General features: G+C 43.8%; 4 protein-coding genes across 4 annotated transcripts; all 4 read left to right on the plus strand.

Annotated features, from left to right (window-relative positions):
• The first annotated feature begins 2580 nt into the window (after positions 1-2580).
• On the plus strand, positions 2581-4901 carry LOC119020231 (tripartite motif-containing protein 16-like). Its single transcript, XM_037099477.1, has 2 exons — positions 2581-4185; positions 4267-4901. Exons 1-2 carry the CDS (start codon positions 2774-2776, stop codon positions 4445-4447), a joined length of 1593 nt encoding a protein of 530 aa, XP_036955372.1. The 5' UTR covers positions 2581-2773; the 3' UTR covers positions 4448-4901.
• Positions 4902-8028: 3127 nt separating this feature from the next.
• On the plus strand, positions 8029-10471 carry LOC119020197 (tripartite motif-containing protein 16-like). Its single transcript, XM_037099422.1, has one exon. The coding sequence runs from the start codon at positions 8344-8346 to the stop codon at positions 10015-10017; it is 1674 nt and encodes a 557-aa protein (XP_036955317.1). The 5' UTR covers positions 8029-8343; the 3' UTR covers positions 10018-10471.
• A 3078-nt stretch (positions 10472-13549) lies between these two features.
• On the plus strand, positions 13550-16019 carry LOC119019285 (tripartite motif-containing protein 16-like). Its single transcript, XM_037097739.1, has one exon. It carries the CDS (start codon positions 13892-13894, stop codon positions 15563-15565), a length of 1674 nt encoding a protein of 557 aa, XP_036953634.1. The 5' UTR covers positions 13550-13891; the 3' UTR covers positions 15566-16019.
• A 3104-nt stretch (positions 16020-19123) lies between these two features.
• LOC119019284 (tripartite motif-containing protein 16-like) lies at positions 19124-21567 on the plus strand. Its single transcript, XM_037097738.1, has one exon. The coding sequence runs from the start codon at positions 19440-19442 to the stop codon at positions 21111-21113; it is 1674 nt and encodes a 557-aa protein (XP_036953633.1). The 5' UTR covers positions 19124-19439; the 3' UTR covers positions 21114-21567.
• The last annotated feature ends 490 nt before the right edge of the window (positions 21568-22057 follow it).

Raw genomic sequence — 22057 nt, forward strand, 5'->3', positions numbered from 1 at the left:
TAACCTGTATATGTTGGTCTCAGTCTGTTTCTGGCTGTCTTCCAACGAGAAGGGAAACAAAAGGGGGGGAATGTCCTCTCATCAGCGTTAGTGACATTCTTGCATTGTTCGTCGAGAGTAGCGGCGGATTGTTGTTGGGAAATGGAAAGGATGAAATGTCTCATTGATTTATGTGCAGAGGGCACGTCGCCAACATCATTTCCTGGCAGCGGTGGCCAACAGCTGCACTTTGATGATGAAATTCATGCAAATACGTGTACTGATCAGTACAACAGCAAACACGTGTGGAAGCAGAGCAGCTGTGTGAAGGGTTAGGTGGACAATCAAACTCAAGTGTGCCAAATGGTCAGTATTAATGTATCGTTCTCTCATTATTTACAAATGTTTAAAGATATATCTGACACAGGAAGCAACAGAGACGCTGTTGATGCTAACTGTGACCAGAGGAAAGGTGGAAGTCAGGAAACTATATTCTTAAAATATATTAAATGTTAACAGTGAAGTGCAGGCGGTCAGGATGGAGGAGACAGATGTTTGTTCTCTTTCTCCATCAACCAAAGTCGTATTTTAACCCAAAGCATAAAAAGTGTCTCTTGTCAGTCTTTCATCAGCTCAGCTCAGCTGATATTTGCTGCCAATTTTCAGTCTTTAAAGCTGTTGTCAGGACACCTCAAACTACAAAAAAGAAGGTGCTGGATTTGTAGAACTTCTGCAAAGTCTCGACAAACTAATTATTTTACGTACGGGACATTGTCCAGATGAAAAGTCTGTGAGCGTGCAGGCTGGGTCGAGAGGTGAGACACTAATGTGTACGCACGATGGGGCTGAGGCGAACTGGCAAGAGAGAAAAAGCCTTTTTGGCTCGTGTTCCGCTACTTTGACTGGAATGAATGAGGATCAGACCTTTGAATCTGGTATCTAACACAGAAGCACGAGACTGTTTTATCATCCAGCTCCTTGTGAAGTTTTGATCCCCTTGTATCGTGTTTTTTCATGCCTGGGAGAAGATCACAGCTGGTGAACGATAACCTCACAGCTATGACAAACTCAGACGCTTTCCCTTCAGGTCACGACAGACCAGTCACGTTCACACAGCCTCAAACATGCCTGGAAGACAGAGCAGCCATTTTCCCTTTTTTATTTCTCATCAGAGCTGAATGGAGAACACGCTGCGTAACTATCACCTCCAGTGATATCGTCGTGGCGGGGTTTACTCTCCGTGGCATTCAGTGCACCAGTGATTATGATGACGAGCTGCGTCGGAGGGTAAACAACCTCCGCACGTGCACACGAACCCCCCTGTGACTCGAGATGTCACCAAAGCCCTGCCAGTCATTATCCATCAGCACGCTGAAGTTAATTGCCCCAGCTCTGCAGGCTTCTGCTTAATGAGGGGAGGCTCTCCGGGCCCACATGGAGCACCAGGTCAGCTGACCAGGTGGAGGCAGAGCTTATCAAACAGTGATGGGGATGACAGGGTGGGGGTTGATGCATTTCTTACAGGCATGGTGTCAGAACATGGCTGTGATGCGTACGTGTGTCTGAATTAGACGTGTGTGTCCAGATTCAAAAGGAAAATTGCAGGTTTTTACAGGGACATCGTTCCTGTCAGTTCTGATTAGAGTTTAATCACATCCTTCAAATTATAGTATAATACAGCTCATAGTTTTAAAAAGATTTCAGGTTCAACACGAGACAAATAACACACATCATTTTCAAGCAAGTTAAACCTGCGACAAGTCATTTTCTCTCTCGTGATGTGATGTTTCCCTCTCCATTCAGCAGGCAAATTAAACCTGAAGTAGGCAACATTATGGTGGTTTTCAGCAAGTCGATGTCACAAGGTTGAGGGAAACAGGAGGTGGACCCAAACGCAGTTAGTCTCCGGAGGCAGGATCAGGGGAAACAAAGGACGAGCTTTATTGAAACCAAAGCTGCACTAGTGCAACAAACAAAGGGAGCAAAACTGGAAAAGGACAAGCAAAGTAGCAACAAAGCTAAAACAGCTAAACAAAGTGCAAAGAAAAAAGGCAAAGTACAAATCAGAAAGCAGAGTTAAAATCAAACAATCAAACCAGAAATCTGAATCAGAGAAACACACACCAATGGAGACAGAAGGAAGTCGGGAAGAACATCACACATCAGAAGGAACACGAGACAGAAGCAATGAACTGACAGAGACTGAGGCGGAAACAAAGACTTAAATACAGAGACACACTGATGAGAGGACGAGGAGCAGGTGAGGAGAGAGAGGAGGGAGGAGGCCAGGTGAGGTAACGAGGGGGGAGGAACAGAGGAGAAAACACTGACAGACAGAGGGAGACAAACTGCAACAAGGGGAAAACACAGGAGACACTGAGAGGACAAGAGACGCAACACAAAGACACTGAGCTTTAATAAGATTAACACAATACAGAAATAAAGACAAAACATTTGCATATCAATCTCCAGCTCCGCCCTCTTTTCCAAATATGGTGACTTCTGGTTCTAAAAATCAAGACGGCAGCGCTCGTGATGCCAAAAGCCTTAAAACCGGTCGTCCTCAAACCAACAGATGACGTCACAGTTCACCAAAAACTGGTCTGATGAGTTTTGTTTGTCTGTCACTAGATTTCCTTGTTCCCTCCCCTTCAGATCTACAGTCTGTGGATGGGCGTAACTGAGCTGACAGGTTTCATTCGCTGCACAAACACTTCCTGTTCAGGTCAGAGCTCAGACTAGTTGCAGTTATCAGGAAGTGAAACTCAGACGGTCGTTGACACTGAGAGGTGAAATGGCGCAGAAAGCAGTTCAGCTGGACCAAGAGACTTTCTCTTGTTCCGTCTGTTTGGATCTACTGAAGGATCCGGTGACGACTCCCTGTGGACACAGCTACTGCAAGAACTGTATTAAAGACCACTGGGACACAGAGCATGAGAAGAGGATCTACAGCTGCCCTCAGTGCAGGAAGAGCTTCACACCGAGGCCTGAGCTGCTGACACACACCATGTTAGCAGCTTTAGTGGAGCAGCTGAAGAAGACTGGACTCCAAGCTGCTCCTGCTGATCTCTGCTATGCTGGAGCTGAAGATGTGGCCTGTGATGTCTGCACTGGGAGGAAACTGAGAGCTGTCAAGTCCTGTTTATCCTGTCCAGCCTCTTACTGTGAGAAACACCTCCAGCCTCATTATGAAGCAGCTCCTTTAAAGAAACACAAGCTGGTGGAGCCGTCAGAGAAGCTCCAGGAGAACATCTGCTCTCGTCACGATGAGGTGATGAAGATGTTCTGCCGTACTGATCAGCAGTGTATCTGTATTTTGTGCTCCATGGACGAACATAAAGGCCACGACACAGTGTCAGCTGCAGCAGAGAGGACTGAGAGGCAGAGAGAGCTGGAGGGGAGTCGACACAACATCCAGCAGAGAATCCAGGACAGAGAGGAAGATGTGAAGCTGCTTCAGCAGGAGGTGGAGGCCATCAATGGCTCTGCTGATAAAGCAGTGGAGCACAGTGAGAAGATCTTCACCCAGCTGATCCGTCTCATGGAGGAAAGACGCTCTGATGTGAAGCAGCAGGTCAGATCCCAGCAGGAAACTGAAGTGAGTCGAGTCAAAGAGCTTCAGGAGAAGCTGGAGCAGGAGATCACTGAGCTGAAGAGGAAAGACGCTGAGCTGAAGAAGCTCTCACACACAGAGGATCACAACCAGTTTCTACACAACTACCCCTCACTGTCAGCACTCAGTGAGTCTACACACTCATCCAGCATCAACATCCGTCCTCTCAACTACTTTGAGGATGTGACAGCAGCTGTGTCAGAGCTCAGAGACAAACTACAGGACGTCCTGAGAGACACATGGACCAACATCTCACTGACAGTGATGAAAGTGGATGTTTTACTGTCAAACCCACAACCAGAGCCGAAGACCAGAGCTGACTTCTTAAGATATTCACGTGAAATCACACTGGATCCAAACACAGCATACAGACAGCTGTTATTATCTGAGGGGAACAGAAAAGCAACACACACGAGTCAACAACAGTCTTATTCTGATCATCCAGACAGATTCACTGGGTGGCTTCAGGTCCTGAGTAGAGAGAGTCTGACTGGACGTTGTTACTGGGAGGTGGAGAGGAGAGGAACAGTTTATGTAGCAGTCGCATACAAGAATATCAGCAGAGCAGGGAGGTCAGATGAATGTGGATTTGGATTCAATGACAAATCTTGGATGTTATATTGTTCCACAGACAGTTATAACTTTTATCACAACACAGTCAAAACTCCTGTCTCAGGTCCTCAGTCCTCCAGAGTTGGAGTGTACCTGGATCACAGTGCAGGTATTCTGTCCTTCTACAGCGTCTCTGACACCATGACTCTCCTCCACAGAGTCCAGACCACATTCACTCAGCCGCTCTGTGCTGGAGTTTATGTTTATTCTGAATCCTCTGCTGAGTTCAGTAAACTCAAATAGACTGAAGTCATTTCAGGGTCAGTGGGTTAAATTGTGTGTTTCATTCCTTCAGACTTGTTGTGTTTCCATCATTGTTGCTGAGAGCTGATTGTTGTGGCATTTCTTCACTGCACACAGATCAACCTGTCAATCAAACATTGTGGGCGGTACTTTGACGCCTTCTTGTTGTTCTGTAAATGTTGGACTTTCTTCAGGCGGCGCTCCTTCCTGTGTCTGTTCAGCCACGGAGGCTCTCGCTGCTCCTGATGACTTCACTTCACATGATCATAATCAATAAGGAGATGCTTCATTATTTGCTTGTACATAGCTGAGATTCTGCTCCAACACACTGACTGTGTGGATGAAGTGAATCTGATCATGAAATCACTGAACAAGAGCGGTTTAACAGACTTTACTGACGGGACGTGTGAACAAACTGAAGCTTTAAATCATGAATAAACAAACATGAACAAAGTCTTTTCTCCTCGTCTTCATTCAGGGTTTCATACAGAGCTGACGGAGAACATGTCAAACTAACATGAGAGTTCATAACTAGAAGAATATGTTTTACTCATGATACAAAATGATCCTGACTTCATGTTATAAAACAATAAGAGCAATAAAATATAAGATAAAACATTCAGAAATCAATGATCTGGTTGGACTCGTGCTCCACTAGCTCGTCATTTACATTTTTATTGGCAGCCAGAGAGTCAAAGATAATAAGACACAATCAACTTAATCATAGTTACCAATACATTTTTCAGTTCATATAAAGTAAAAGTGATAAAACAACAACAAAAAAAAAACCTGGCAAAACCTAAATAAACATAAAACAAACACATACAGAGGCGATCAGTCTGGGTTACATATACAATAAATCAATGAATTTAGTGGGGAAGGAAAACGAGAACAAAAAGATGAACAAAAAAAAACAGTGTGGTGATGTACAGAAATCATCTGTATCTCAGCAGCTCAATGGGAGCCGATACAATCTGTAAACAGTTACACAGCAGGCGTGTACAGGCTGACTGAACTCAAACCCAACCAGAAGCTTCAGGATCTTTCAGGGTCGTCTGGAAAGAGGGTAACCTGCGTATCATGTTAATTATTTCTCTCCATAAGAGACAATGTTCCTCATTACACCTTTCCAGAAGATTAGCAGCAGCTCCCTCCATAGCAATTGTCTCTAGGAACGTTTGCAGCCATCTTCCTTTTTCTGGTGGTCCGCGTCCTTCCAGTTAGTAGCCACGAGTCTTTTGGCCGTCATACATCCGGTTATTATAATTTGTTTGTTATATTTGGGCCATGCTCCCTTGTCCATGTAGCTCAGTAGACATCATGTCTACTGGCAGAGAGATGGATATTTTCAAAAGATGGAAAGACAGAAAAGCTGAAGAGGGCTGAAAGAGTTTAACAAGTTGAACATTTTCAAAGCTGAACATGAAGCGGAATGTTTAAAGGAGTTGAAAAGGCAGAAAGATGAACATCTTAAAAGGCTAAAAAGGTCACGAGCAAGAGTGCAGAAAGAGGTTAAAAATGTGAAAAAAGACTGGAACGGTGGAAAGTTAAAAGCAGAAAAGATTAAAAAGGTGAAAAAACACTGAAACAGTTGAAAGTTAAAGGCAGAAAGAGCTTAAAATGGCTGCATCGTCTATGTAAAGTAAAAGATGCTGGATTCAAATCCGGCTGAAGAGAGAATTCTCTCTCCAGTGTTTCAGCTGCTCTCCAATCAGGTGATTGTGTCACTCACTCTAGCTGACGCAATACACACGCATTCTACAGATACACACACTGTCCCCATAAGAATGAATGGGAAAATGCCTCACAAAACCCTGCGATATTACAAAAAACGTTAATAGTTAGGGTCAAAACATCTATATGGTGAGTGAGAGGAGATATTGCTGATCTCGGTCATCTGGTTTTTATTACTGGAAAGTGAGAAATGAGGGCAAGAACGAGAGAGACAAATCAGGTACCGTCTGCTGTCCTCTAGAAATTTAGGCTCCAAATTAACATTGCGGCTTATGGGGCAGCTGCTTCACTTCTTGTTGCTCCAGGGCTTCCACATCCAAAACTGTAACTCGTACATCTAAAATGAGACCATCATCTGAAAGCCAACAAGTTTTCCTACATTTCTATGTATACATTGTCTATGTTGAGTAAAAGGTTTGGGATCTAAATCAAGCTGAAGATAATTTTTTTCTTGAGTGGATCCAGCTGCTCTACACTCTAGCGATGATGTCACGCACTCTAGGCGATGCAATACACACCCATTATAAAGTCAGAAGACGGGCTAAAAGTTCTTCAAACTAAAACTGTGATTAGTCCAAAATCGTACAATATCTTTAAAAACTGAACACAAGCCCAATAGTTCAAGGTTGGGTGACTCTTTTAAAGTTGGAGTGGTGTCTCTAGCTCAAAGCATGAGGGAGAAGAAGAGGTTGAAAGTCGAGGATTTTTGAAGAGGATTTGAAGATTTTCCCATTTGTGGCAATGTTAAATTCCATCCATCCATCCATCATCTGTACATATTCTATGTACGCCGCTTAATCCTCTGCAGGGTCGCGGGGGGGCTGGAGCCTATCCCAGCTGACTTAGGGCGAAGGCAGGGGACACCCTGGACAGGTCGCCAGTCCATCGCAGGGCCACACATAGAGACGAACACTCTCACACACTCTCATTCACACCTACGGACAATTTAGAATGATCAATTAACCTCAGTATGTTTTTGGACTGTGGGAGGAAGCCGGAGTACCCGGTGAAAACCCACGCTTGCACAGGGAGAGCAATGTTAAATTTTTTTCATAAAAAGCTGAATTCATGAAAAAGTTGAAAAGTTGAAAAGCTGAAAAGCACAAGGCTGAAAGAGCTTAAAAAGCTGAACGGTTTCAATAGCTGAACGTATGCTGAAGTTATAGCTGAATGAAATTTGAAAAAATCCCCATAAGGATGAATGGGAAAAATTTTGCATAAAAAGCTTAATATTTCCAAAATTATGAAAGGTAAAAAAAAGAAAAGTACACACGATGATGTCCTAAAAAAGCTGCACAATTTGAAGGTTGAATTTTTTCAATAGCACAAAGTTTGTAGGAGGAGAAGCGTGCCAAAAAGTGTACGGGATGCCTTCGGCATTCACACTAAATACATAAATGAAGACAAAACATTTGCATATCAATCTCCAGCTCCGCCCTCTTTTCCAAATATGGTGACTTCTGGTTCTAAAAATCAAGATGGCAGCGCTCGTGATGCCAAAAGCCTTAAAAACGGTCGTCCTCAAACCAACAGATGACGTCACAGTTCACCAAAAACTGGTCTGATGAGTTTTGTTTCGACACGTCTGAAGCTTGAAATGCTGCTTTGGCTCAGGATGAGATTCTGACGCTCAGCTGTTTTGTCACGAATGCTTCAAAGTTGATCATTAACTGTGTGAGACGACTATTATACAGCAGCTTGAATCTTTATGAGAGTTCAGTTTGATCACTCCCGACTGTCGCTCAGCTGTTTTTAACCAGGAGAAGAAAAGTGAACAGAATCAGAGAAATATCAGCAAAGCCTGAGGAGCCAAGAGATATTTGACAACTACAAACTTTGATGTTTTCAAGAGTGGAGCAGGTTTTAACTGAGGCTCTGTTGTAAAAGAGGAGACAAAGTTCAGGTTGACAGAGCTGCTCCTCGTCCTGGAGGGAGTCACAGCTCCATCAGCCCTCCCTCTTCTTCCTCCTCTCACACAGCAGCTCCACTCTGTCACTAGATTTCCTTGTTCCCTCCCCTTCAGATCTACAGTCTGTGGATGGGCGTAACTGAGCTGACAGGTTTCATTCGCTGCACAAACACTTCCTGTTCAGGTCAGAGTTCAGACTAGTTGCAGTTATCGGGAAGTGAAACTCAGACGGTCGTTGACACTGAGAGGTAAAATGGCGCAGAAAGCAGTTCAGCTGGACCGAGAGACTTTCTCTTGTTCCGTCTGTTTGGATCTACTGAAGGATCCGGTGACGACTCCCTGTGGACACAGCTACTGCAAGAACTGTATTAAAGACCACTGGGACAAAGAGGATGAGAGGAGGATCTACAGCTGCCCTCAGTGCAGGAAGAGCTTCACACCGAGGCCTGAGCTGCTGACAAACACCATGTTAGCAGCTTTAGTGGAGCAGCTGAAGAAGACTGGACTCCAAGCTGCTGCTGCTGATCTCTGCTATGCTGGAGCTGAAGATGTGGCCTGTGATGTCTGCACTGGGAGGAAACTGAGAGCTGTCAAGTCCTGTTTATCCTGTCCAGCCTCTTACTGTGAGAAACACCTCCAGCCTCATTATGAAGCAGTTCCTTTAAAGAAACACAAGCTGATGGAGCCGTCAGAGAAGCTCCAGGAGAACATCTGCTCTCGTCACGATGAGGTGATGAAGATGTTCTGCCGTACTGATCAGCAGTGTATCTGTTATCTCTGCTCCATGGACGAACATAAAGGCCACGACACAGTGTCAGCTGCAGCAGAGAGGACTGAGAGGCAGAGAGAGCTGGAGGGGAGTCGACACAACATCCAGCAGAGAATCCAGGACAGAGAGGAAGAAGTGAAGCTGCTTCAACAGGAGGTGGAGGCCATCAATGGCTCTGCTGATAAAGCAGTGGAGCACAGTGAGAAGATCTTCACCCAGCTGATCCGTCTCATGGAGAAAAGACGCTCTGATGTGAAGCAGCAGGTCAGATCCCAGCAGGAAACTGAAGTGAGTCGAGTCAAAGAGCTTCAGGAGAAGCTGGAGCAGGAGATCACTGAGCTGAAGAGGAAAGACGCTGAGCTGAAGAAGCTCTCACACACAGAGGATCACAACCAGTTTCTACACAACTACCCCTCACTGTCAGCACTCAGTGAGTCTACACACTCATCCAGCATCAACATCCGTCCTCTCAAGTACTTTGAGGATGTGACAGCAGCTGTGTCAGAGCTCAGAGACAAACTACAGGACGTCCTGAGAGACACATGGACCAACATCTCACTGACAGTGATGAAAGTGGATGTTTTACTGTCAAACCCACAACCAGAGCCGAAGACCAGAGCTGACTTCTTAAGATATTCACGTGAAATCACACTGGATCCAAACACAGCATACAGACAGCTGTTATTATCTGAGGGGAACAGAAAAGCAACACACACGAGTCAACAACAGTCTTATTCTGATCATCCAGACAGATTCACCGAGTGGTGGCAGGTCCTGAGTAGAGAGACTCTGACTGGACGTTGTTACTGGGAGGTGGAGTGGAGAGGAGAAGTTGGTGCAGCAGTCGCATACAAGAATATCAGCAGAGCAGGGGACTCAGATGAATGTGGATTTGGATTCAATGACAAATCTTGGATGTTAGATTGTTCCACAGACAGTTATAAGTTTTATCACAACAAAGTCCAAACTCTCGTCTCAGGTCCTCAGTCCTCCAGAGTTGGAGTGTACCTGGATCACAGTGCAGGTATTCTGTCCTTCTACAGCGTCTCTGACACCATGACTCTCCTCCACAGAGTCCAGACCACATTCACTCAGCCGCTCTGTGCTGGAGTTTCGGTTTATTCTGAATCCTCTGCTGAGTTCAGTAAACTCAAATAGTCTGAAGTCATTTCAGGGTCAGTGGGTTAAATTGTGTGTTTCATTCCTTCAGACTTGTTGTGTTTCCATCATTGTTGCTGAGAGCTGATTGTTGTGGCATTTCTTCACTGCACACAGATCAACCTGTCAATCAAACACTGTGGGCGGTACTTTGACGCCTTCTTGTTGTTCTGTAAATGTTGGACTTTGTTCAGGCGGCGCTCCTTCCTGTGTCTGTTCAGCCACGGAGGCTCTCGCTGCTCCTGATGACTTCACTTCACATGATCATAATCAATAAGGAGATGCTTCATTATTTGCTTGTACATAGCTGAGATTCTGCTCCAACACACTGACTGTGTGGATGAAGTGAATCTGATCATGAAATCACTGAACAAGAGCGGTTTAACAGACTTTACTGACGGGACGTGTGAACAAACTGAAGCTTTAAATCATGAATAAACAAACATGAACAAAGTCTTTTCTCCTCGTCTTCATTCAGGGTTTCATACAGAGCTGACGGAGAACATGTCAAACTAACATGAGAGTTCATAACTAGAAGAATATGTTTTACTCATGATACAAAATGATCCTGACTTCATGTTATAAAACAATAAGAGCAATAAAATATAAGATAAAACATTCAGAAATCAATGATCTGGTTCGTCATTTCAATTTTTATTGGCAGCCAGAGAGTCAAAGATAATAAGACACAATCAACTTAATCATAGTTACCAATACATTTTTCAGTTCATATAAAGTAAAAGTGATAAAACAACAACAACAAAAAAACCTGGCAAAACCTAAATAAACATAAAACAAACACATACAGAGGCGATCAGTCTGGGTTACATATACAATAAATCAATGAATTTAGTGGGGAAGGAAAACGAGAACAAAAAGATGAACAAAAAAAAACAGTGTGGTGATGTACAGAAATCATCTGTATCTCAGCAGCTCAATGGGAGCCGATACAATCTGTAAACAGTTACACAGCAGGCGTGTACAGGCTGATTGAACTCAAACCCAACCAGAAGCTTCAGGATCTTTCAGGGTCGTCTGGAAAGAGGGTAACCTGCGTATCATGTTAATTATTTCTCTCCATAAGAGACAATGTTCCTCATTACACCTTTCCAGAGGATTAGCAGCAGCTCCCTCCATAGAAATTGTCTCTAGGAACGTTTGCAGCCATCTTCCTTTTTCTGGTGGTCCGCGTCCTTCCAGTTAGTAGCCACGAGTCTTTTGGCCGTCATACATCCGGTTATTATAATTTGTTTGTTATATTTGGGCCATGCTCCCTTGTCCATGTAGCTCAGTAGACATCATGTCTACTGGCAGAGAGATGGATATTTTCAAAAGATGGAAAGACAGAAAAGCTGAAGAGGGCTGAAAGAGTTTAACAAGTTGAACATTTTCAAAGCTGAACATGAAGCGGAATGTTTAAAGGAGTTGAAAAGGCAGAAAGATGAACATCTTAAAAGGCTAAAAAGGTCACGAGCAAGAGTGCAGAAAGAGGTTAAAAATGTGAAAAAAGACTGGAACGGTGGAAAGTTAAAAGCAGAAAAGATTAAAAAGGTGAAAAAACACTGAAACAGTTGAAAGTTAAAGGCAGAAAGAGCTTAAAATGGCTGCATCGTCTATGTAAAGTAAAAGATGCTGGATTCAAATCCGGCTGAAGAGAATTCTCTCTCCAGTGTTTCAGCTGCTCTCCAATCAGGTGATTGTGTCACTCACTCTAGCTGACGCAATACACACGCATTCTACAGATACACACACTGTCCCCATAAGAATGAATGGGAAAATGCCTCACAAAACCCTGCGATATTACAAAAAACGTTAATAGTTAGGGTCAAAACATCTATATGGTGAGTGAGAGGAGATATTGCTGATCTCGGTCATCTGGTTTTTATTACTGGAAAGTGAGAAATGAGGGCAAGAACGAGAGAGACAAATCAGGTACCGTCTGCTGTCCTCTAGAAATTTAGGCTCCAAATTAACATTGCGGCTTATGGGGCAGCTGCTTCACTTCTTGTTGCTCCAGGGCTTCCACATCCAAAACTGTAACTCGTACATCTAAAATGAGACCATCATCTGAAAGCCAAAAAGTTTTCCTACATTTCTATGTATACATTGTCTATGTTGAGTAAAAGGTTTGGGATCTAAATCAAGCTGAAGATAATTTTTTTCTTGAGTGGATCCAGCTGCTCTACACTCTAGCGATGATGTCACGCACTCTAGGCGATGCAATACACACCCATTATAAAGTCAGAAGACGGGCTAAAAGTTCTTCAAACTAAAACTGTGATTAGTCCAAAATCGTACAATATCTTTAAAAACTGAATACAAGCCCAATAGTTCAAGGTTGGGTGACTCTTTTAAAGTTGGAGTGGTGTCTCTAGCTCAAAGCATGAGGGAGAAGAAGAGGTTGAAAGTCGAGGATTTTTGAAGAGGATTTGAAGATTTTCCCATTTGTGGCAATGTTAAATTCCATCCATCCATCCATCATCTGTACATATTCTATGTACGCCGCTTAATCCTCTGCAGGGTCGCGGGGGGGCTGGAGCCTATCCCAGCTGACTTAGGGCGAAGGCAGGGGACACCCTGGACAGGTCGCCAGTCCATCGCAGGGCCACACATAGAGACAAACACTCTCACACACTCTCATTCACACCTACGGACAATTTAGAATGATCAATTAACCTCAGTATGTTTTTGGACTGTGGGAGGAAGCCGGAGTACCCGGTGAAAACCCACGCTTGCACAGGGAGAGCAATGTTAAATTTTTTTCATAAAAAGCTGAATTCATGAAAAAGTTGAAAAGTTGAAAAGCTGAAAAGCACAAGGCTGAAAGAGCTTAAAAAGCTGAACGGTTTCAATAGCTGAACGTATGCTGAAGTTATAGCTGAATGAAATTTGAAAAAATCCCCATAAGGATGAATGGGAAAAATTTTGCATAAAAAGCTTAATATTTCCAAAATTATGAAAGGTAAAAAAAAGAAAAGTACACACGATGATGTCCTAAAAAAGCTGCACAATTTGATGGTTGAATGATTTCAATAGCACAAAGTTTGTAGGAGGAGAAGCGTGCCAAAAAGTGTACGGGATGCCTTCGGCATTCACACTAAATACATAAATAAAGACAAAACATTTGCATATCAATCTCCAGCTCCGCCCTCTTTTCCAAATATGGTGACTTCTGGTTCTAAAAATCAAGATGGCAGCGCTCGTGATGCCAAAAGCCTTAAAAACGGTCGTCCTCAAACCAACAGATGACGTCACAGTTCACCAAAAACTGGTCTGATGAGCTTTGTTTCGACACGTCTGAAGCTTGAAATGCTGCTTTGGCTCAGGATGAGATTCTGACGCTCAGCTGTTTTGTCACGAATGCTTCAAAGTTGATCATTAACTGTGTGAGACGACTATTATACAGCAGCTTGAATCTTTATGAGAGTTCAGTTTGATCACTCCCGACTGTCGCTCAGCTGTTTTTAACCAGGAGAAGATAAGTGAACAGAATCAGAGAAATATCAGCAAAGCCTGAGGAGCCAAGAGATATTTGACAACTACAAACTTTGATGTTTTCAAGAGTGGAGCAGGTTTTAACTGAGGCTCTGTTGTAAAAGAGGAGACAAAGTTCAGGTTGACAGAGCTGCTCCTCGTCCTGGAGGGAGTCACAGCTCCATCAGCCCTCCCTCTTCTTCCTCCTCTCACACAGCAGCTCCACTCTGTCACTAGATTTCCTTGTTCCCTCCCCTTCAGATCTACAGTCTGTGGATGGGCGTAACTGAGCTGACAGGTTTCATTCGCTGCACAAACACTTCCTGTTCAGGTCAGAGTTCAGACTAGTTGCAGTTATCGGGAAGTGAAACTCAGACGGTCGTTGACACTGAGAGGTAAAATGGCGCAGAAAGCAGTTCAGCTGGACCGAGAGACTTTCTCTTGTTCCGTCTGTTTGGATCTACTGAAGGATCCGGTGACGACTCCCTGTGGACACAGCTACTGCAAGAACTGTATTAAAGACCACTGGGACAAAGAGGATGAGAGGAGGATCTACAGCTGCCCTCAGTGCAGGAAGAGCTTCACACCGAGGCCTGAGCTGCTGAAAAACACCATGTTAGCAGCTTTAGTGGAGCAGCTGAAGAAGCCTGGACTCCAAGCTGCTCCTGCTGATCACTGCTATGCTGGAGCTGAAGATGTGGCCTGTGATGTCTGCACTGGGAGGAAACTGAGAGCAGTCAAGTCCTGTTTATCCTGTCCAGCCTCTTACTGTGAGAAACACCTCCAGCCTCATTATGAAGCAGTTCCTTTAAAGAAACACAAGCTGATGGAGCCGTCAGAGAAGCTCCAGGAGAACATCTGCTCTCGTCACGATGAGGTGATGAAGATGTTCTGCCGTACTGATCAGCAGTGTATCTGTTATCTCTGCTCTGTGGACGAACATAAAGGCCACGACACAGTGTCAGCTGCAGCAGAGAGGACTGAGAGGCAGAGAGAGCTGGAGGGGAGTCGACACAACATCCAGCAGAGAATCCAGGACAGAGAGGAAGATGTGAAGCTGCTTCAACAGGAGGTGGAGGCCATCAATGGCTCTGCTGATAAAGCAGTGGAGCACAGTGAGAAGATCTTCAGAAAGCTGATCCGTCTCATGGAGAAAAGACGCTCTGATGTGAAGCAGCAGGTCAGATCCCAGCAGGAAACTGAAGTGAGTCGAGTCAAAGAGCTTCAGGAGAAGCTGGAGCAGGAGATCACTGAGCTGAAGAGGAAAGACGCTGAGCTGAAGAAGCTCTCACACACAGAGGATCACAACCAGTTTCTACACAACTACCCCTCACTGTCAGCACTCAGTGAGTCTACACACTCATCCAGCATCAACATCCGTCCTCTCAAGAACTTTGAGGATGTGACAGCAGCTGTGTCAGAGCTCAGAGACAAACTACAGGACGTCCTGAGAGACACATGGACCAACATCTCACTGACAGTGATGAAAGTGGATGTTTTACTGTCAAACCCACAACCAGAGCCGAAGACCAGAGCTGACTTCTTAAGATATTCACGTGAAATCACACTGGATCCAAACACAGCATACAGACAGCTGTTATTATCTGAGGGGAACAGAAAAGCAACACACACGAGTCAACAACAGTCTTATTCTGATCATCCAGACAGATTCACCGAGTGGTGGCAGGTCCTGAGTAGAGAGACTCTGACTGGACGTTGTTACTGGGAGGTGGAGTGGAGAGGAGAAGTTGGTGCAGCAGTCGCATACAAGAATATCAGCAGAGCAGGGGACTCAGATGAATGTGGATTTGGATTCAATGACAAATCTTGGATGTTAGATTGTTCCACAGACAGTTATAAGTTTTATCACAACAAAGTCCAAACTCTCGTCTCAGGTCCTCAGTCCTCCAGAGTTGGAGTGTACCTGGATCACAGTGCAGGTATTCTGTCCTTCTACAGCGTCTCTGACACCATGACTCTCCTCCACAGAGTCCAGACCACATTCACTCAGCCGCTCTGTGCTGGAGTTTCGGTTTATTCTGAATCCTCTGCTGAGTTCAGTAAACTCAAATAGTCTGAAGTCATTTCAGGGTCAGTGGGTTAAATTGTGTGTTTCATTCCTTCAGACTTGTTGTGTTTCCATCATTGTTGCTGAGAGCTGATTGTTGTGGCATTTCTTCACTGCACACAGATCAACCTGTCAATCAAACACTGTGGGCGGTACTTTGACGCCTTCTTGTTGTTCTGTAAATGTTGGACTTTGTTCAGGCGGCGCTCCTTCCTGTGTCTGTTCAGCCACGGAGGCTCTCGCTGCTCCTGATGACTTCACTTCACATGATCATAATCAATAAGGAGATGCTTCATTATTTGCTTGTACATAGCTGAGATTCTGCTCCAACACACTGACTGTGTGGATGAAGTGAATCTGATCATGAAATCACTGAACAAGAGCGGTTTAACAGACTTTACTGACGGGACGTGTGAACAAACTGAAGCTTTAAATCATGAATAAACAAACATGAACAAAGTCTTTTCTCCTCGTCTTCATTCAGGGTTTCATACAGAGCTGACGGAGAACATGTCAAACTAACATGAGAGTTCATAACTAGAAGAATATGTTTTACTCATGATACAAAATGATCCTGACTTCATGTTATAAAACAATAAGAGCAATAAAATATAAGATAAAACATTCAGAAATCAATGATCTGGTTCGTCATTTCAATTTTTATTGGCAGCCAGAGAGTCAAAGATAATAAGACACAATCAACTTAATCATAGTTACCAATACATTTTTCAGTTCATATAAAGTAAAAGTGATAAAACAACAACAACAAAAAAACCTGGCAAAACCTAAATAAACATAAAACAAACACATACAGAGGCGATCAGTCTGGGTTACATATACAATAAATCAATGAATTTAGTGGGGAAGGAAAACGAGAACAAAAAGATGAACAAAAAAAAACAGTGTGGTGATGTACAGAAATCATCTGTATCTCAGCAGCTCAATGGGAGCCGATACAATCTGTAAACAGTTACACAGCAGGCGTGTACAGGCTGACTGAACTCAAACCCAACCAGAAGCTTCAGGATCTTTCAGGGTCGTCTGGAAAGAGGGTAACCTGCGTATCATGTTAATTATTTCTCTCCATAAGAGACAATGTTCCTCATTACACCTTTCCAGAGGATTAGCAGCAGCTCCCTCCATAGAAATTGTCTCTAGGAACGTTTGCAGCCATCTTCCTTTTTCTGGTGGTCCGCGTCCTTCCAGTTAGTAGCCACGAGTCTTTTGGCCGTCATACATCCGGTTATTATAATTTGTTTGTTATATTTGGGCCATGCTCCCTTGTCCATGTAGCTCAGTAGACATCATGTCTACTGGCAGAGAGATGGATATTTTCAAAAGATGGAAAGACAGAAAAGCTGAAGAGGGCTGAAAGAGTTTAACAAGTTGAACATTTTCAAAGCTGAACATGAAGCGGAATGTTTAAAGGAGTTGAAAAGGCAGAAAGATGAACATCTTAAAAGGCTAAAAAGGTCACGAGCAAGAGTGCAGAAAGAGGTTAAAAATGTGAAAAAAGACTGGAACGGTGGAAAGTTAAAAGCAGAAAAGATTAAAAAGGTGAAAAAACACTGAAACAGTTGAAAGTTAAAGGCAGAAAGAGCTTAAAATGGCTGCATCGTCTATGTAAAGTAAAAGATGCTGGATTCAAATCCGGCTGAAGAGAATTCTCTCTCCAGTGTTTCAGCTGCTCTCCAATCAGGTGATTGTGTCACTCACTCTAGCTGACGCAATACACACGCATTCTACAGATACACACACTGTCCCCATAAGAATGAATGGGAAAATGCCTCACAAAACCCTGCGATATTACAAAAAACGTTAATAGTTAGGGTCAAAACATCTATATGGTGAGTGAGAGGAGATATTGCTGATCTCGGTCATCTGGTTTTTATTACTGGAAAGTGAGAAATGAGGGCAAGAACGAGAGAGACAAATCAGGTACCGTCTGCTGTCCTCTAGAAATTTAGGCTCCAAATTAACATTGCGGCTTATGGGGCAGCTGCTTCACTTCTTGTTGCTCCAGGGCTTCCACATCCAAAACTGTAACTCGTACATCTAAAATGAGACCATCATCTGAAAGCCAAAAAGTTTTCCTACATTTCTATGTATACATTGTCTATGTTGAGTAAAAGGTTTGGGATCTAAATCAAGCTGAAGATAATTTTTTTCTTGAGTGGATCCAGCTGCTCTACACTCTAGCGATGATGTCACGCACTCTAGGCGATGCAATACACACCCATTATAAAGTCAGAAGACGGGCTAAAAGTTCTTCAAACTAAAACTGTGATTAGTCCAAAATCGTACAATATCTTTAAAAACTGAATACAAGCCCAATAGTTCAAGGTTGGGTGACTCTTTTAAAGTTGGAGTGGTGTCTCTAGCTCAAAGCATGAGGGAGAAGAAGAGGTTGAAAGTCGAGGATTTTTGAAGAGGATTTGAAGATTTTCCCATTTGTGGCAATGTTAAATTCCATCCATCCATCCATCATCTGTACATATTCTATGTACGCCGCTTAATCCTCTGCAGGGTCGCGGGGGGGCTGGAGCCTATCCCAGCTGACTTAGGGCGAAGGCAGGGGACACCCTGGACAGGTCGCCAGTCCATCGCAGGGCCACACATAGAGACAAACACTCTCACACACTCTCATTCACACCTACGGACAATTTAGAATGATCAATTAACCTCAGTATGTTTTTGGACTGTGGGAGGAAGCCGGAGTACCCGGTGAAAACCCACGCTTGCACAGGGAGAGCAATGTTAAATTTTTTTCATAAAAAGCTGAATTCATGAAAAAGTTGAAAAGTTGAAAAGCTGAAAAGCACAAGGCTGAAAGAGCTTAAAAAGCTGAACGGTTTCAATAGCTGAACGTATGCTGAAGTTATAGCTGAATGAAATTTGAAAAAATCCCCATAAGGATGAATGGGAAAAATTTTGCATAAAAAGCTTAATATTTCCAAAATTATGAAAGGTAAAAAAAAGAAAAGTACACACGATGATGTCCTAAAAAAGCTGCACAATTTGATGGTTGAATGATTTCAATAGCACAAAGTTTGTAGGAGGAGAAGCGTGCCAAAAAGTGTACGGGATGCCTTCGGCATTCACACTAAATACATAAATAAAGACAAAACATTTGCATATCAATCTCCAGCTCCGCCCTCTTTTCCAAATATGGTGACTTCTGGTTCTAAAAATCAAGATGGCAGCGCTCGTGATGCCAAAAGCCTTAAAAACGGTCGTCCTCAAACCAACAGATGACGTCACAGTTCACCAAAAACTGGTCTGATGAGCTTTGTTTCGACACGTCTGAAGCTTGAAATGCTGCTTTGGCTCAGGATGAGATTCTGACGCTCAGCTGTTTTGTCACGAATGCTTCAAAGTTGATCATTAACTGTGTGAGACGACTATTATACAGCAGCTTGAATCTTTATGAGAGTTCAGTTTGATCACTCCCGACTGTCGCTCAGCTGTTTTTAACCAGGAGAAGATAAGTGAACAGAATCAGAGAAATATCAGCAAAGCCTGAGGAGCCAAGAGATATTTGACAACTACAAACTTTGATGTTTTCAAGAGTGGAGCAGGTTTTAACTGAGGCTCTGTTGTAAAAGAGGAGACAAAGTTCAGGTTGACAGAGCTGCTCCTCGTCCTGGAGGGAGTCACAGCTCCATCAGCCCTCCCTCTTCTTCCTCCTCTCACACAGCAGCTCCACTCTGTCACTAGATTTCCTTGTTCCCTCCCCTTCAGATCTACAGTCTGTGGATGGGCGTAACTGAGCTGACAGGTTTCATTCGCTGCACAAACACTTCCTGTTCAGGTCAGAGTTCAGACTAGTTGCAGTTATCGGGAAGTGAAACTCAGACGGTCGTTGACACTGAGAGGTAAAATGGCGCAGAAAGCAGTTCAGCTGGACCGAGAGACTTTCTCTTGTTCCGTCTGTTTGGATCTACTGAAGGATCCGGTGACGACTCCCTGTGGACACAGCTACTGCAAGAACTGTATTAAAGACCACTGGGACAAAGAGGATGAGAGGAGGATCTACAGCTGCCCTCAGTGCAGGAAGAGCTTCACACCGAGGCCTGAGCTGCTGAAAAACACCATGTTAGCAGCTTTAGTGGAGCAGCTGAAGAAGCCTGGACTCCAAGCTGCTCCTGCTGATCACTGCTATGCTGGAGCTGAAGATGTGGCCTGTGATGTCTGCACTGGGAGGAAACTGAGAGCAGTCAAGTCCTGTTTATCCTGTCCAGCCTCTTACTGTGAGAAACACCTCCAGCCTCATTATGAAGCAGTTCCTTTAAAGAAACACAAGCTGATGGAGCCGTCAGAGAAGCTCCAGGAGAACATCTGCTCTCGTCACGATGAGGTGATGAAGATGTTCTGCCGTACTGATCAGCAGTGTATCTGTTATCTCTGCTCTGTGGACGAACATAAAGGCCACGACACAGTGTCAGCTGCAGCAGAGAGGACTGAGAGGCAGAGAGAGCTGGAGGGGAGTCGACACAACATCCAGCAGAGAATCCAGGACAGAGAGGAAGATGTGAAGCTGCTTCAACAGGAGGTGGAGGCCATCAATGGCTCTGCTGATAAAGCAGTGGAGCACAGTGAGAAGATCTTCAGAAAGCTGATCCGTCTCATGGAGAAAAGACGCTCTGATGTGAAGCAGCAGGTCAGATCCCAGCAGGAAACTGAAGTGAGTCGAGTCAAAGAGCTTCAGGAGAAGCTGGAGCAGGAGATCACTGAGCTGAAGAGGAAAGACGCTGAGCTGAAGAAGCTCTCACACACAGAGGATCACAACCAGTTTCTACACAACTACCCCTCACTGTCAGCACTCAGTGAGTCTACACACTCATCCAGCATCAACATCCGTCCTCTCAAGAACTTTGAGGATGTGACAGCAGCTGTGTCAGAGCTCAGAGACAAACTACAGGACGTCCTGAGAGACACATGGACCAACATCTCACTGACAGTGATGAAAGTGGATGTTTTACTGTCAAACCCACAACCAGAGCCGAAGACCAGAGCTGACTTCTTAAGATATTCACGTGAAATCACACTGGATCCAAACACAGCATACAGACAGCTGTTATTATCTGAGGGGAACAGAAAAGCAACACACACGAGTCAACAACAGTCTTATTCTGATCATCCAGACAGATTCACCGAGTGGTGGCAGGTCCTGAGTAGAGAGACTCTGACTGGACGTTGTTACTGGGAGGTGGAGTGGAGAGGAGAAGTTGGTGCAGCAGTCGCATACAAGAATATCAGCAGAGCAGGGGACTCAGATGAATGTGGATTTGGATTCAATGACAAATCTTGGATGTTAGATTGTTCCACAGACAGTTATAAGTTTTATCACAACAAAGTCCAAACTCTCGTCTCAGGTCCTCAGTCCTCCAGAGTTGGAGTGTACCTGGATCACAGTGCAGGTATTCTGTCCTTCTACAGCGTCTCTGACACCATGACTCTCCTCCACAGAGTCCAGACCACATTCACTCAGCCGCTCTGTGCTGGAGTTTCGGTTTATTCTGAATCCTCTGCTGAGTTCAGTAAACTCAAATAGTCTGAAGTCATTTCAGGGTCAGTGGGTTAAATTGTGTGTTTCATTCCTTCAGACTTGTTGTGTTTCCATCATTGTTGCTGAGAGCTGATTGTTGTGGCATTTCTTCACTGCACACAGATCAACCTGTCAATCAAACACTGTGGGCGGTACTTTGACGCCTTCTTGTTGTTCGGTAAATGTTGGACTTTGTTCAGGCGGCGCTCCTTCCTGTGTCTGTTCAGCCACGGAGGCTCTCACTGCTCCTGATGACTTCACTTCACATGATCATAATCAATAAGGAGATGCTTCATTATTTGCTTGTACATAGCTGAGATTCTGCTCCAACACACTGACTGTGTGGATGAAGTGAATCTGATCATGAAATCACTGAACAAGAGCGGTTTAACAGACTTTACTGACGGGACGTGTGAACAAACTGAAGCTTTAAATCATGAATAAACAAACATGAACAAAGTCTTTTCTCCTCGTCTTCATTCAGGGTTTCATACAGAGCTGACGGAGAACATGTCAAACTAACATGAGAGTTCATAACTAGAAGAATATGTTTTACTCATGATACAAAATGATCCTGACTTCATGTTATAAAACAATAAGAGCAATAAAATATAAGATAAAACATTCAGAAATCAATGATCTGGTTCGTCATTTCAATTTTTATTGGCAGCCAGAGAGTCAAAGATAATAAGACACAATCAACTTAATCATAGTTACCAATACATTTTTCAGTTCATATAAAGTAAAAGTGATAAAACAACAACAACAAAAAAACCTGGCAAAACCTAAATAAACATAAAACAAACACATACAGAGGCGATCAGTCTGGGTTACATATACAATAAATCAATGAATTTAGTGGGGAAGGAAAACGAGAACAAAAAGATGAACAAAAAAAAACAGTGTGGTGATGTACAGAAATCATCTGTATCTCAGCAGCTCAATGGGAG

Source organism: Acanthopagrus latus, chromosome 5 (genome assembly GCF_904848185.1).
Source record: "Acanthopagrus latus isolate v.2019 chromosome 5, fAcaLat1.1, whole genome shotgun sequence".
NCBI lineage: Eukaryota > Metazoa > Chordata > Actinopteri > Spariformes > Sparidae > Acanthopagrus > Acanthopagrus latus.